The sequence below is a fragment of the Camellia sinensis genome, chromosome 14 (assembly GCF_055761805.1).
Source record: "Camellia sinensis isolate YWXY chromosome 14, ASM5576180v1, whole genome shotgun sequence".
Taxonomy (NCBI): domain Eukaryota; kingdom Viridiplantae; phylum Streptophyta; class Magnoliopsida; order Ericales; family Theaceae; genus Camellia; species Camellia sinensis.
In genome coordinates, this window is record NC_138974.1 from 38,326,901 (window position 1) to 38,343,225 (window position 16,325).

Sequence of the window (16,325 nt, forward strand, 5' to 3'; positions counted from 1 at the left end):
TGATCTATCACCTTCCTGAGTACCAAGTCACCTGTTAGGAATTGCCTTGGACGCACATTCTTGTTGAAGCTCTTAGTGAGCTGCTGCTGGTAAGCTGCAAATCGAACGAGGGCAACTTCCCTACGCTCTTCAGCCATGTCCAGAGCTTGGGTGATGGCTTCATCATTGTCTGCTGGCTCAAAGATCTCAGAACGGATGGTAGGAAGGCCAACCTCCAAAAGGATGACTGCTTCCATCCCATAGGTAAGAGAGTAAGGTGTCTCACTGGTCGACCGGCAAGGAGTAGTTTGGTAGGCCCACAGGACATTCGGTCTCTCTTCCACCCATTTGCCTTTGGCTTTTTCAAGGCGCTTTTTTATCCCATCGATAATTGTCTTGTTAGACGCCTCAGCTTGGTTATTGCCTTGTGGGTAGGCTGGAGTGGAGTTCCAAAATTCTATCTTCAAGTTAGTGCAAAATCTTTTGAAGACCTTGTCATCAAATTGTGTGCCATTGTCAGAGAGAAGGACTCTGGGGATGCCAAATCGAGTCACAACATTACGCCAAACAAACCTCTTAGTGTCTACTTCTTTGATCTTGCACAAGGCCTCCACCTCCACCCACTTAGTGAAGTAGTCAGTTGCAGCAATGAAGAACTTTTTATTCCCAGTTCCTCTGGCTAGTGGTCCAATAATATCTAAGCCCCACTGAGCGAATGGCCAAGGACTGGTGAGGGGGGTTAGAGCTTTGGCTGGCTGGCTGGTGAATGAGAGGAGCAAACTTTTGGCACTTGTTGCACTTGCGGACATACTGTTGGGCCTCCTTTTGCATGTGTGGCCATCAATACCCGTGTGTTAGGGCCCGGTGTGCCAAGGACCGACCAGTGTGGCTTCCACAGATTCCGTTATGGATCTCGTAAAGCACATTCTCCACCAGACTTGGATGAACACAGAGTAGATAAGGGCCCATGTAGGACTTCTTGTAAAGCTTGCCAGATGGGGAGACTCGAAACCGAGCAGCTCTGTGCCTTGTCTTGTGCGCTTCTTTTTTGTCCTCAGGAAGGGTGCCATTCTTCAAGAAGGCCAAGAGTGGGTCCATCCAACTCGAGCCCAAGTCAGTGCAAATGACCATTTCCACTAGTTGAATACTTGGTTGGGGTACATATTCCATCTATATTCTGCGGCCGTCTCTGGAGTCGATCGAGGAACCCAGGCAAGCTAAGGCGTCAGCGTGACCATTTCCCTCTCGGCCAATCTTCTCAACTTTGATGGCTTGGAACTTTCTGATTAAATTTTTGTCTTGTTCTGCATAAGTGGCCATCCGTTCATTGCGAGCCTCGTAAACTCCAGAGAGTTGGTTGACCACTAATTAGGAATCACTAAAGACAAGTAGCTCCTCCACATTGAAGTGTTCAGCACTTCGCAGGCCGGCTAGTAGAGCTTCATACTCTGTTTCATTATTAGAAGCTTTCTAGCCCAATCAGATGACCTGTTCCTGCATGAATCATTCAGGAGAAATAAGGACAATTCCTGCCCCTGAGCTTTTTTGGTTAGAAGAATCTTCCACAAACAGCTTCCATACATCTCCGATAAAAAGCTTCCATGCTTCGACTAGGGATTACCCTCTGTGCTGGGCAGTCATAGTGACCAAGGCCGAGCTCCCTTAGGAGGGAATAGTTGGTCCTGGAGTGAATTCTGCAACAAAGTCTGCCAGGACTTGAGTTTTGATGGCAGTTTAAGGCTGGAACATGATGTCAAACTCTCCAAGCTCCACCGCTCACTTCACTGTTCGGCTTGAGAAATCAGCTCAACTGAACACTGACTTGAGAGGAAATTCAGTGAGGACGTTGATGGTATGTCCTTGAAAGTAGTGAACAAGCTTCATAGAAGCAATTAATAGGGGCAAGTATCTAGTTTCGGCATCTAAGAGAGTCTTGCTAACATAATATACTGGTTTTTGTTCCTTTCCATCCTCTGTGACCAGTATTGCGCTGACAACATGATCAGAAACAGCCAAGTAAAGGAAGAGCTCTTCATTGGCGACAGAGGTGGATAGAAGATGAGGTGAGGACAAATACTTCTTCAAATTTTCCAGTGCTTTAGAGCACTGGCTCCCTCATTCAAAGTTTGCTTTCTTCCTTAGAAGTTGGAAGAAGGGCTTCATCCGATCAGAGAATCGACTGATGAAACGGTTAAGTGCTGCAGCCATGCTAGCAAGTTTCTGGAGTTCCTTAGCCTATGTTGGCACTTCGAGGTCTTTAAGGGCTTTGATTTGGTCGGGGTTGGCTTCGATGCCCCGCCTAGTCACCATGTACCCCAAGAACTTCCTTGATCTTACTCCGAATGCATATTTTGAGGCGTTCAGTCGAAGCTTGTGAGTTTTCAGAATTTCAAACACTTGCTCAAGGTCCCTTAGATAGTGCTCGACTAACTTGCTTTTGACGACCATGTCATCAATGTATGCTTTCATGGTTTTACCGAGCTGGTTCTTGAACATTTTGGTGACCATTCGCTGGTAGGTTGCACCAGCGTTCTTCAAGCCGAAGGATATCACTTTATAGCAGTAAATGCCTCTAGGGCTGATGAAAGCCGTTTTCTCCTGGTCGGGGTCGAACATGGGGATCTGATGGTAGCCACTGTAGGCATCTAGAAAGCTTATGCGCTCATGTCCAGCCGTTGCATCAACAAGTTGATCTATTTGTGGAAGGGGGAAGCTATCCTTGGGGCAAGCTTTGTTAAGGCTAGTGAAATCAATGCAGACTCTCCATTTGCCATTCTTCTTCTTCACCACAACGGTGTTAGACAACCATTTTGGGTACTGCACTTCTCGAATGACTCCGGCAGCTAACAGCTTGTCCACTTTTTCGATCACTGCATTGGTGTGTTATGCAGATGACCGTCTACTCTTCTGAACAACCGGCTGTGCTCCTAATTGGATGTTGAGTCAATGACAAGCATAATTAGGGTCCAATCCAAGAGTGTCGTAGGCCGACCAGGCGAACACTTCGATGTTTTTACGGAGTAGAGCCAATAATTGCTCTTTCTCTCCATCAGTAAGGGAAGCGCCGAGCAGAAAGAACTTGTCTAGGTTTCTTTCTTCTACCAAGACCGTCTCTAGGTCTTCTACCATCTTCTCGGTTGGCACTCCACCGACGTCTTCCAAAACTGGCTGGTCAAGTACTTCTACCATCTACACTTGGTCGCAGGCTTGTTTGGTTTTCATGGCGGCAATGAAGCAGTGTTTGGCCGCCACTTGGTCTTCGTGAATCTCCTCTACTCCATACTTGGTTGGAAAGCGAACGAGTTGGTGATAGGTGGAAGAGACTGCCTCCATCTGGTGAATCCAAGGTCGGCCAAGGATAGCATTGTAGGGAGATGGGGTGTTTACCACCAAGAAGTCAACAGAGACTACCTTGGACTTAACTATGATAGACAGAGTTATTTGGCCGAGCGGCCATTCTGTTTGCGAGTTGAAGCCAACTAAGGGGGAGATAGTAGGTGTCAGGTGTTGCTTACTGATGCCAAGTTTCTTGAAAAGCTCATAATACATGATGTCTGCGGCGCTCCCTTGGTCAATCAAGACTTGTTTCACATAGAACTTGTTGGTCACACCATCTGTAACGATGACGGCATCGGTATGAGGGTTTTGGATTCTCTCTAGGTCCTTCTTGGTGAACACGACGTTGAATCGAGAAGGCCAGGCTTCTGTCTTGGACTTTTTGGGAGGAGGTCCTACCGACATTACCTGTTGAAGGTGGGTGGCTTGTTAGATTTCTCCTCGAAGGGTGTTTTCCCTTTCGGGGTCAGTCATTTCATGGATAACGTTGATGACCAGCCTCGGGGCATGGTTCTCTTCAGGAGGGGCTTGGTCTTGACCTTGTTTTTCCCTCGTCTTATCAATGTCTATCTATTGTTGGAGGTGTCCCGTCGTAACTAAGTCCTCTAAGTGTTGTTTGAGAGCTCTATAATTTTGCGTCTTGTGTCCCTTCTCTCGATGATAGGTGCAACGCAGTGTCTGATTGCGCTGAGCAGGGTCTCTAGGCATCTTAGCGGGCCAGACAAAGAAGGCTTCCCCTTTAAGTTTCTCGATGAGCCTGTATATTGGCTCCTTGAAGATGGTAGTGATGCCTTCATAAGACTTGGCCCTTTCCTTTTCGTTTTCCACTATAGTGCGGTTCTTTTGGCCATAGTTCTTGCGTTGCTTATCCCTCCTAGGCTGCTTAGTCCTAGGTGGTCGGGGCGGCGTGACTTCTTCTTTAGCAATCACAACATGTACTGAAGCAGCGTCATCTTCCACACGAGCTTGTTGCTCTATTCGGGCCCTCAAATCCTTCATGGTGGAGGTAGGTCATTTCGTCAACGACTGCCTTAGCTTGTGCGAAGGAGGTAGGCCTTGCTTGAAGTATAGCATAGCTAATTGTTCACTGCAAACATTTTCCTCAAAGTCGCCATATTCCTCCCAATATCGTTGCGCGTATTGGCGCAGGGTCTCTTTCCTGTCCTTTCGGATATTGAACAGGGTATCCAACTACTTTGGGACTCTGCTATTGGAGACAAATCGGGCTAAGAACGCCTCAGAGAGTTGTGTCCAGTCATAAATCGAACTACTAGGGAGTTTGTCAAACCATCAGAGGCCAAGTTCTCCAAGGTTAGAAGGGAAGATTTTGCACATAAGTACGTCGTTGCGGTTCTAGAGGGACATCATCTGGCGGTAATAGGAAATATGGGTCAGAGGGTCCGTCTTCCCATCATAGAGAATGAATTTCAATGGGCTATACTTCCGTGGAGGTTCTACAGCTTCTATCTCTGGAGAGAAAGGGGTAGACACTAACCGGTCTAGAGCGTGATGCTCTTGTTGGTGTATAGACCGGTCCAACTGGTCCCTTTCCCTATTGGGCCGGCGTTCCTCCTCCCTATCTTGTTGACGTTCTCCTTCCCTGCATAGCCGTTGTACCTCTTCTCTGCTATCGTTCAGCCAACTTCTCAAATCGTGCGGCCGCTTGTCGCGGCTTTAATGAAAGGTTTCAGATAGGCGGCTGACACTCCTCTGCCTTTTATGAGAATTCTCTCGTCAGTTATTTTTTTGGAGGTTATTCATCCCACTGCTGGCCCCTTCACTACATACTGGAATCGGCCGGCTACGCTCTCTACTAGTAGGGCCACGACTGGAGTGCTCTTTGTGAGGCGGAGGGGGAGGAGGGGTATGTCTCCTTTGCGATGGTCCACCAACGGACTTTCTTGGCTCCGCTGGGGTCGCCATGAACTTCATTAATTGGGTGTGAAACTCAGTGATCTCCAAACCCATTGAGTCGATGATGCGATTGCGGTGGTCTCTCTCAATAAAAAGACGTTGAAAAGACTCGACAGCAACGACACGACGTCGCTCCGCTGCGATAGGTGCCTGATCGTCATGGTCCATAGGGTCATCTTGCAATGAAGGGAATGCCAGACCCTTATCTTTGGTTCTCTCCGTCATTGGAGTCCTCTCTGCTAGCCCAGAATGGGGTGTGTCTTCGATCCCCATTGCCAAAGCTCATCACGAAGCAAGCAGTGGTTTTCCCACAGACGGTGCCAATTGTGCGAGGGTGATTTCCGCACTATGAAGAAGGGTTAAACTTTGTGGATAAACAGCGTGCTTTGGGAATTGAAGATCTACACAGAATAACAAACGATGAGGCTGCCCGACTGGGGTTTGGTCGGAAACCCCTCCGATGGTAAAGTTAGGGACTCAAGAAGAGGAAGAAGAGAGAAGAGAGAATACAAAGAGTGTGTATGTATTGAGTGTGTGGATTTTTGGATCCATTGAAGGTGAATAGTGCTCACCTCTTATAGGAGAAGGTTGCTTGTCCTCGAAGACCTTCTCTCTCCGCCACTTGTCCAATGTGTTTTATTTGTGGTCGTCTCCCATTGGAGGAGGATGGCCACTCCGCCTGACACTCGGGTGCAGGTCTGTTTTGTTTGTCTCATTAGCGATCATTTCTTATTAGAGGAGGACAACCACTCACCTGACACTCAGATGCAGGTCTGTCATGTGTGTGCCTTGCCCCTCTGCACCTCCATGTCTCCACGTTCTGTTCACACAGAGGGAGAGGAGCAGAGTTGTTTGTCTCTTGTGGGCCCAAGAAAGATCTTCAGTGAATTGGCCTTCTTTAAGTTGGTCTAGTCTAGAATGGTTGTCCAAGCAGGAGGTCCAACATGTTGCTCAGCCCACTTTGGAGTGGTTGTTTGTCCATCCAAGAGGTCCACCATGCTGCTTGGCCAACTTTGGAGTGACGCTCGTACACTGGGCTGAACTCCTATGATTGTCTTGCTTCCAAGCAAGTGTTGGCCATAGGGCCGAGGTCCAACTTAGCTCAACCTCGGAGCAAGCATAACATTGGGTCTAGCACCAAGACTTGATTAATTTTTACCCACTTCAATTGGTTTTTACTTTCTTTTTTTTTATATAATTTTTTGTTCCTTTCAGGAAATCATTGGGGTATTCAACAAAAACTGCATGATAACTTATGCAGCATATTATTTTTTTAAATGTAAATCATTTTCTGTTTTAAGAAGGAGAAAAAGTTAGGGGGACCGAATCTTTCATCTTCCTTTTCTTTCACTTTGTCCGCACAAAAAACAAGATTTGAAGAAGAACAAATAATAATAAAACATTTTAAAGATGTAATAGGTTTTATTCATTTATTTTAAATGAAAAGAATTATCACAATAATATATTACTAAAAATACTAATTTTTTTGTATAAATTTAAAAATGGATGAGATTGTCTCTAACGGGAGAATATTTAATTGGAGTTGATGTTGGATCAATCTTTTGTGTAAATAAAATAACTTGAAATAAAATCAAACAAAATAAATAAATAACATACCGGATTTATTTATCGAATCGAATTAAAATTAAGACCAAGTCGAGTGTGTGACACTCTGTCCTTAAGACAGACTCACCCCGCTACGGTGCTTACGGTTGAGTGGCGTCTATCTCACAGGATACAATGATCTTCACAAATTTGTAGAAGCACTTCAAACAAATTTGTCCGGCGAACTAGAACCTTATGTTCTATAACTCTCTGAAATTTATTCATAATATTTTATATGAAGAATAATGCACTAAAAGAAAATGGACAGCAAAGAGACAAGAATTTCAGACTGAATTTTTCGGATCAATCAAAATTGGAATGGGGCTGCCTTTATATAGGCTTTGTTGGCACCTATTCAATTTGAATAGAAAAGGTATGAAGAAGGGACATACCTATTCCTTTAAAATAAAGAGACACTATGAAATGTTTGCACCCTTTCATTCAAATGGAGGTTTGACCATTCCTTTAAAACAAAAAGACACCATGAAAGGTTACACCCTTTCATTCAAAATGGAGTCTATTTCAATTCACAACTACCTCTTTATAAATTTTTCAACAATCCCCCACATGAATAAAATTGACAGAGAGAAAATGTAACAACATGATGTAAATACAGAGAGTACAAAAATTGGAAATATTCTGCAAAGAATAGGTAGCTTTTGGCTTTGAACCTTCCCTTGTGAGATATTATCGGATTTACTAGCTAACCAGTGAACGTGATGTCTTGAACTGTTCGGCCGTTTGTGTAAACCAAGACAATAGAACTCACACAGTATATCTCCAGACACAGTTTAGTTCTTACTATTGTGTTCATTTTGGCCCTGAACAACCTGGTCTTTCGTGAGTGCTCTAAAGACTTGTAACCCTTCACAAATCTTATAGAACTGGCCCAGTTCACACTCACATAGGTGATTCTTATGAAAAGTATCCTGCCATACTCCACTAGGTTTACTTAGATATAAGAATCATTAAAAGTATTACTTAACCTAAACCGCTGCAGACATCACTATTTCATTAAAGAAATGGGTAGGAGATAAACTCCTCAGTGATCCTTCTGAGTCATTCACAACTCGGTTGTCCCTTTGAACCTAGATCTTGGGATCTCCAATCAACTAAGTTGGGTTGCCATTGTGGTAACTCTTATTTAATAGGCTTTAGTCCCATTCCCCTCGATGAATTCTCAACTAACTCTCTTGCTAACTCTCTATGGACATAATTCCATTAGAGAGTAGTTGTCTTACGGTATTATGTCGACGACGAATGTGTCGAAACTTCCGTTATACATATGACTCTGTGCTCTACCAATTGCTGATTGACTATCACAATGTATGCATATAGCAGGCACCGGTTTTGGCCATATTGGAATGTCTTCAAGGAAGTGGCGAAGCCATTCTGCCTTTTCCCCTACTTTGTCTAAAGCTATGAATTCAGATTCCATAGTAGACTTAGCAATACAAGTCTGTTTGGAAGATTTCCAAGATACAGCCGCCCCACTAAGAGTAAAGACATACCCACTAGTGGACTTTGAGTCTCTTGTATCCGATAGCCAATTTGCATCACAGTATCCTTCAAGTACTGCTAGATATCTAGTATAATTAAGTCCAATGTTACGAGTAAATCGGAGATATCTAAGAACCCTTGTAATTGCTTTCCAGTGTTCTACTCCCGGATTACTCGTATATCTACTTAATTTACTTACTGCATAAGTTATATTTGGGCGAGTACAGTTCATCAAGTACATTAAGCTTCCAATAATTTGGGCATACTCTAATTGAGAAATACTTTCCTGTACATTCTTAGAAAGACACAAATTAATATCTACAGGTGTTCTTACAAGATGATCATCATCTTTGCTGAATTTGTCAAGTATTTTCTCAATGTACTGAGATTGTGACAAAGCATATCCTTCTGATGTTTTGGTAATTTTCATACCAAGTATTACATCAGCTATGCCCATGTCCTTCATGTCAAAATGTTTATTCAACATTTTCTTGGTAGTTTTAATCATGTCATTATTACTACCAATGATGAGCATATTATCTACATAAAGACATACAATGACATAACCTTTATCTGTGTTTTTAATATAAACACATTTGTCACACTCATTAATTTTAAATCCATTTGACATCATTGCCTTGTCAAATTTCTCATGCCATTACTTTGGCCCTTGTTTTAAACTATATAATGATTTAACTAATTTACACACTTTCTTTTCTTTTCTTGGAACAGAAAACCCTTCTAGTTGTTCCATGTAAATTTCTTCATTTAACTCACCATTTAAGAAAGCGGTTTTTACATCCATTTGATGAATTTCTAAATTGTATAGAGATGCAATGGCAATTAGCATTCTAATGGATGTTATTCTAGTAACCGGTGAGTATGTGTCAAAATAGTCTAGACCTTCTTTTTGTCTAAATTCTTTGACCACAAGTCTTGCCTTGTATTTGTCAATTGATCTATCCGCTTTCATTTTCCTTTTGAAAATCCACTTGTACCCAAGAGGTTTATAACCTGGTGGCAAATCCACCAATTCCCAAGTGTGATTTTGCAAGATGGATTCAACTTCACTGTTGACAGCTTTTTTCCATAAAGGAGCTTCAGGACTGGACATAGCCTCTTTAAAAGTTAAAGGTTCATTTTCTAACAAAAATGTTAGAAAATCTGGACCAAAAGATTTTGAGGTTCTAGCACGTTTACTACGCCTAGGTTCTTCTTCCTCATTTTGGTCTAACTCTTGCTCTTGATCATGTTCTTGATCATTACTAGTAATAGTATCAAAAGATCTCTTATTATTACTAGTCTCTTGTCCAGTTTTATTTGGAAATACATGTTCAAAGAATGATGCATTCCGAGACTCAATAATAGTATTTACATGCATTTTGGAATGTTCTGATTTATGAATCAAAAATCGATATGCACTACTATTCTTGGCATAACCAATGAAAATGCAATCAATGGTCTTAGGACCTATCTTAGTCTTTTTAGAACTAGGAATAGCCACTTTAGCCAAACACCCCCACACTTTTAAGCATTTGTAGGATGTTACTCTACCATGCCACATTTCATAAGGTGTTTGATTCACTTTCTTTCGGGGTACTTTATTTAAAATATAATTAGCAGAAAGTATTGCTTCCCCCCACAAGTTCTGAAGTAATCCAGAACTGATTAACATGGCATTCATCATTTCTTTTAAAGTCCTATTTTTCCTTTCAGCAATTCCATTTTGCTGAGGTGAGTAAGGAGCGGTGGTTTGATGAATTATTCCATGTTCTTTACAAAACTCACCAAAATGTGATTCATATTCACCACCTCTATCACTTCTAAGTTTTTTGATTTTCTTACCAAGTTGATTTTCAACTTCATTCTTATATTGAATGAAAGTTTCCAAAGTTTCATCCTTAGTTCGAATTAAATAAACATAACTATATCTAGCATAGTCATCTATAAAAGTGATGAAATACTTTTTCCCATCTCTAGTTTGAATTGATTTAAAATCATAAATGTCACTATGAATTAATTCAAGTGGTTCCGTACTTCTTTCAATTGAATGAAAAGGAGTTTTAGATAATTTTGCCTCAACGCAAACTTCACATTTATGATTTGAATCAATGTTAAATTTAGGTAAATATTCCATATTAATTAATCTACACAAAGATCCATAATTAACATGCCCTAGTCTACCATGCCATAAATTTGAAAACTCAAGCAAGTAAGAAGAAGATCTAGTATTATTAATAACTGAGGGTACAGCGGTCATTACATTTAACTTGAAAAGGCCATCAGACATGTAATCTTTTCCTACATACATCCCGTTTTTGGTAAGTACAAACTTGTCACTTTCAAAAACTAGCCTAAACCCATTCTTACTCAACAAAGATCCGGAAACTAAATTCTTGCGAATGTCCGGTACATGCAGCATATTGTTGAGAGTGAGTTCCTTTCCAGATGTCATCTTGAGTACAATCTTTCTTTGTCCTTCAACTTTGGAAGTTGAGGAGTTGCCCATAAAGAGTTGTTCACCATTGTCCACTATAGAATAAGATGTGAACATCTTTTTGTCGGCACAAATATGGCGAGTAGCACCAGTGTCCACCCACCATTCTTTAGGATTTCCAACAAGATTTGCCTCGGAAACAACTGCAGAAAGATTGATATCATCTATACGATTGGAAATATTGTCCACTTCAGTCATGTGGGCTTGAGTAGGCTTCTTGCTTGTTCTTTTTTTACTTTTGCCTTTGCTACGGCAATCTTTGGCCCGATGTCCCTCTTTATCACAGATGTAACATTTGCCATTAAACTTGTACTTTTTATTATCCCCCCTTTAGAGCCTTGTGATGAACTTTCTCCAGAAGACTTTCGTTTCTTGGTTTTTGAAGCATGTTCCACCACATTTGCCTTAGACTCCATAGGATGCTTACCAGCCTGCTTTTCAGAATTGCGGTTGTTCTCCTCAATTCTGAAACGCACAATTAATTTGTCCATAGAAATTTCTTTGCGCTTGTGTTTGAGATAGTTCTTGAACTCCTTCCAACCTTTTGGTAATTTTTCAATTAAGGCTGCAACTTGGAAGGATACACTGAGAGACATGTCTTCTGCGTGAATGTCATGCAGAATGAGTTGGAAATCTTGAGCTTGGCTGATCACAGTTTTTGAATCAACCATTACAAAATCCAAGAATCTGCCAACCACAAATTTCTTTGAGCCGGCATCTTCCGTTTTGTATTTTTTCTCCAACGATTCCCAAAGTTCCTTTGCTGTCTTGATTGGACTGTAGACGTTGTATAATGTGTTGTCAAGTCCGTTCAAGACGTAGTTCCGGCAAAGGAAATCGGCATGTTTCCAAGCATCAACCGCAGCAACCACTTGCTGGTCGGTTTCATCATCTTTCAGGATAGGAGCATCTTCACGGAGAAAACGAGTCAGGTTCAGAGTTGTAAGATAGAACAACATTTTATGTTGCCATTTTTTAAAGTCAGTTCCCGAGAACTTCTCTGGCTTCTCTCCATGATTTATTGGTACTGTCATCACAGGAGAAGGGGTTGGTACAATTGCAGCCACCACAGTAGTACTTGTTTGGGCATTTGTTTCAGTAGCCATTAATTCTAATTTATAAAATAAATTTATAATTAAAATTTTCACTACACAGAAAATTAAACCAAATTCACAGAATTAAATTCTGTAAAAATAAAAGAAACAAGAATGTAACTTTTATTTTCTAATTAATTTGAAAATAAAATAAAATTTTATTTAAACAAATTAATTCCACACAGAAAAATAAATTCTGTAAAATAAAAGAAATAAAAACTATAACTTTTATTTTTCAATTAATTTGGAAATAAAATAAAATTTTATTTAACCAAATTAATTCCACACAAGAAACTAAATTCTGTAAAATAAAAGAAATAAGAAAATAACTTTTATTTTTCAATTAATTTGAAAATAAAATAAAATTTTATTCAACCAAATTAATTCCACACAGAAAATTAATTTCTATAGCACTTCAATAATTAAAATACTAAAACAGAATTTTAAGTAATGAAAACTCAGAAAATAATTTCTAAAACCCAAAATTAATTTCTGAAAAATTCCACAAAAATATATTCTGAATTGTTAATGACACATTTGTCGTACTACTAGTTGTTGTCAAAGAAAAGAGACAGTATATTACTACTATCTGTCAAATAGCGTATAATCACTATTTGTTTTTCCAACCAGAATATTATTTTGTCAATCCACAGAAAATAATTTTCTTTCGAAATTATTTACAAAGAATGAAAAAAGGGAAACAAACGAAAAATTCTGTAAACAGAATAATTTGAATCTGTCTTAAGATTGTTGGATCAATCTTCTGTGTAAATAAAATAACTTGAAATAAAATTAAACAAAATAAATAAATAACATACCGGATTTATTTGTCGAATCGAATTAAAATTAAGACCAAGTCGAGTGTGTGACACTCTGTCCTTAAGACAGATTCACCCCGCTAGGGTGCTTACGGTTGAGTGGCGTCTATCTCCCAGGATACAATGATCTTCACAAATTTGTAAAAGCACTTCAAACAAATTTATCCGGCGAACTAGAACTTTGTGTTCTATAACTCTCTGAAATTTATTCCTAATATTTTATATGAAGAATAATGCACTAAAAAAAAATGGACAGTAAAGAGACAAGAATTTCAGACTGAATTTTTCGGATCAATCAAAATTAGAATGGGGCTGCCTTTATATAGGTTTTGTTGGCACCTATTCAATTTGAATAGAAAAGGTATGAAGAAGGGACATACCTATTCTTTTAAAATAAAGAGACACCATGAAAGGTTTGCACCCTTTCATTCAAATGGAGGTTTGACCATTCTTTTAAAACAAAAAGACACCATGAAAGGTTACACTCTTTCATTCAAAATGGAGTTTATTTCAATTCACAACTACCTCTTTATAAATTTTCTAACAATTGAATCCACCATCACATCTATTATGATATGATTCGAATTGTTCATTTTATAAAATTTTATAAGTAAATAATCATTGCAAAAAGTTAAATCGATTGAAAAACTATAGCTCCATAATCATATCACTTTTTTATTTAAAAAAAAAGAGTAGATGGTAAATATAATTTTGAGAATAGAGCATCTATTATTTTTTAACACAAGTATGCTCTATTATTCGATCAACATAATTTGTTATAAGAATAATTTGTTCAAAAGAATTTATAAAATGTATAATTTAGATCATCAATATGAATTCTATAACGAGTCTACCAAACTCAACAACATAGTGTAATTAACTTATACAGTCTATACTTTAATGAAAGAAAAGATAGAAGAAAAGGCAGGGGACTAAAAGTTGAGAAAATAGTTTATACCCATAAAACATTATTCTTAAATTTATATCTAATAATGTGAACAATTACATCTCGATTATTAATTTATTTAGAAAAAAAATTCAGTTATTGATTTATTTGGAACTCAACGTGAATAAATATAGAAATTGAGTTATACCCATAATTTATTTTCTTGCTTTTGTCTCTGCACTTATCTATGGTCTACACTTTAATGAAAGAAAAGTTAGAAGAAAAAGAAAGGGAATAAAAATTTGAAAAATGATTTAAACCTGAAAAAATCAGTTTTTAACTTCCAAAACATCCCATAAGTGGAAGGAGAAGGTGGTTGGAAGAGTTAGGGTTTGGAAAGTTGTGTAAGAGAGGAGGGTATGTTTGGTATTATGATAAGTGGAAGAAGAGAGTCAAAATTTAAAATTTTTTGATATGGTGCAATAAGAAATTTGGTATAATGAAACATTAATCTGGTTGCGTGAATAGTTACCTTTTGATGAATAATCCAAGAATCAAGAGAAAATTTTCATGTTCAGGAATCAACCCGCCCCCCCCCCCCCCCAAAAAAAAAAAAAACAAAAAAAAAAAAACAAAGAAAACTAACTGAAATGGATTTGCAAGAACCAAGAACTAACTAATGGAACCCATCTTTAGGATTAAAATAGATTGGCAAACCAAAATCCCTTAGAATTACATCGTTTTTATTTTTTTTCATTTTATTGAAAAAGAAAAAGAAAAAGAAAAAGAAAAAGACTAATCAAATGATGAATAATTTTCATAAAGTATGTCATGATATTTTTATAATCTCTAGTATTACTCAGTTAGTATGCATGTTGCATGGGCGGTGAAAATTAATTATAGAGAGAAAAAAAATAAATATATTCACACTTTTTATTATTATTTATAGAATAGGGAAATATTGTATATAATTAGAAATCATTAACAGACCTGATGGGAGAATGTGCTGGATTAATTTTACTTTAGTAAGAACTAAGAACTGGAAAAAACAACATAAGTATTTAACATTTTGGATGGCCATATTCACCTCCTAGTCCGATTGAATTTTGCTTTGTTGAGTGTCTAGAAAAATTTGACAATCGGTAAATGATACATTTAACCACTTCCAAGCCCCCGTTTTTTTTTATCAAATGTAAACATTTTGTTGAACGAGGCATTAGAAGTCAAAAAATCCCCCCAAATATATTCACACTTGTGTTGGTTGATGCATGCAAGTGAATATTGAAAATAATAGTGGATGGGACCAGCGTTAGGCATAGGTGGGCAATGCGCCTAAAGTTCTAAATTTGATGTAATAGAGAAGATTACAATCCTGATTTTTATACTAACACCCCCTCCCCAAAAAAAAAAAAAAAAAACAAAAAAAAACTATTTACTTATATTAGGCCTCAAAGAAAATAGTAACATCATAGACACTAACTAATATATCAAAAAATATACTAATTGAGATACAAAAATTTTATGTAAGTTCTATCATTTGAGTGGGACGTAATTAATATTATATCTAGTTAATATATCTACTAATGATGTTTCAAATCAAATGTGGAGCTACTTCTGCTCCTGCTGCTGGCTTGCTGATGGTGAAATGTTTGGTAGTTTTGCTCTGTTTTGGTAAAGATGGGCTAGCCTATTGATAAAAGGAGCAATTACTCTGTGGTGGACTATGCTGCTATGCAGGGACTGCTGTTTTGATCTGTGTTGATCTGCCATCTAGTCTTGTTTTTGTTGGGCTCAGTTGGTTGTTGAGGCCTACATCTAAATGGAGTTCTTGTTGTTCTGCTGTTTGAGTAGCAGATATAGCAGTATTGGGTCAATTGAAGTAATGCTGCATTGGTGGGCAGGGGGAGGGGTGGAAAAGAAGTGTTTTTGGCAACTGGTATTACAAGGGAATGATTGAATGTCCTGATGTTGCATGTCATTTGCCTCGTTGTGTTGTTTGTCCTCTGGCTACATAGGAGTTTGTGTGTGCTTGGCTGTGTTTCTACTATTTTTAGTTTTTGTGTGTCTTTTTATTTTGGGTGGTTGTATTGTTTTTGCGGTTGGATTCTCTCCAACTTTTGATGGTGTTATAGCAATCCCGGTTTCTAACTCGATCTTTATGGTGTTTCGGACTCAGGTCTTGTAGTTTAATGTTGTCGTTTATGTCTTTCCTCTTCATACCCCTTTGAATTTGAGTTTTGGAATGTTTTGGGCGTATTCAGAACAGGTTGGTTGGTTGTTGGTCTAGAACCTTGTTGCCAAGAATTTTGGTCTTCCGCTCGAGCGGGCTTTCTTGCGCTTGAGTAGGGTTTGCAATCATTTAGTACTTTGTGCGTCTGCAAAAAAATACTGCGGAAGTGTTTTTCACACTCGAGCGGTGTTTCTTACGCTCGAGCGAGTCTGAGCTCGAGCGGCCCCTCTGGCGCTCGAGCAACTGTTTGAAGTCTGTAAATACTGGGCGAGTGTATTCTATGCTCGAGCGGGTCTCATTGCGCTTGAGCGGGTAGTGCCTTGATGTTGTGTCTTGGTGCTCGACCGACCTTTATTGCGCTCGAGCAGGTCGAATTTATGTGTCTGACGCTCGAGCGTCAAACTCTTCGCTCGAGTGGACTGTACGTATATCAGATCGCGAAAGTGACTTTTTAAATCACTTTTTC

The 16,325-nt window shown here is 39.1% G+C and overlaps 1 protein-coding gene across 1 annotated transcript; it reads right to left on the reverse strand.

Annotated features, from left to right (window-relative positions):
- Positions 1 to 3,168: 3,168 nt before the first annotated feature.
- Positions 3,169 to 3,720, reverse strand: LOC145806922 (uncharacterized). Its single transcript, XM_082904780.1, has one exon. The coding sequence runs from the start codon at positions 3,718 to 3,720 to the stop codon at positions 3,169 to 3,171; it is 552 nt and encodes a 183-aa protein (XP_082760906.1).
- Between the last annotated feature and the right edge of the window lie 12,605 nt (positions 3,721 to 16,325).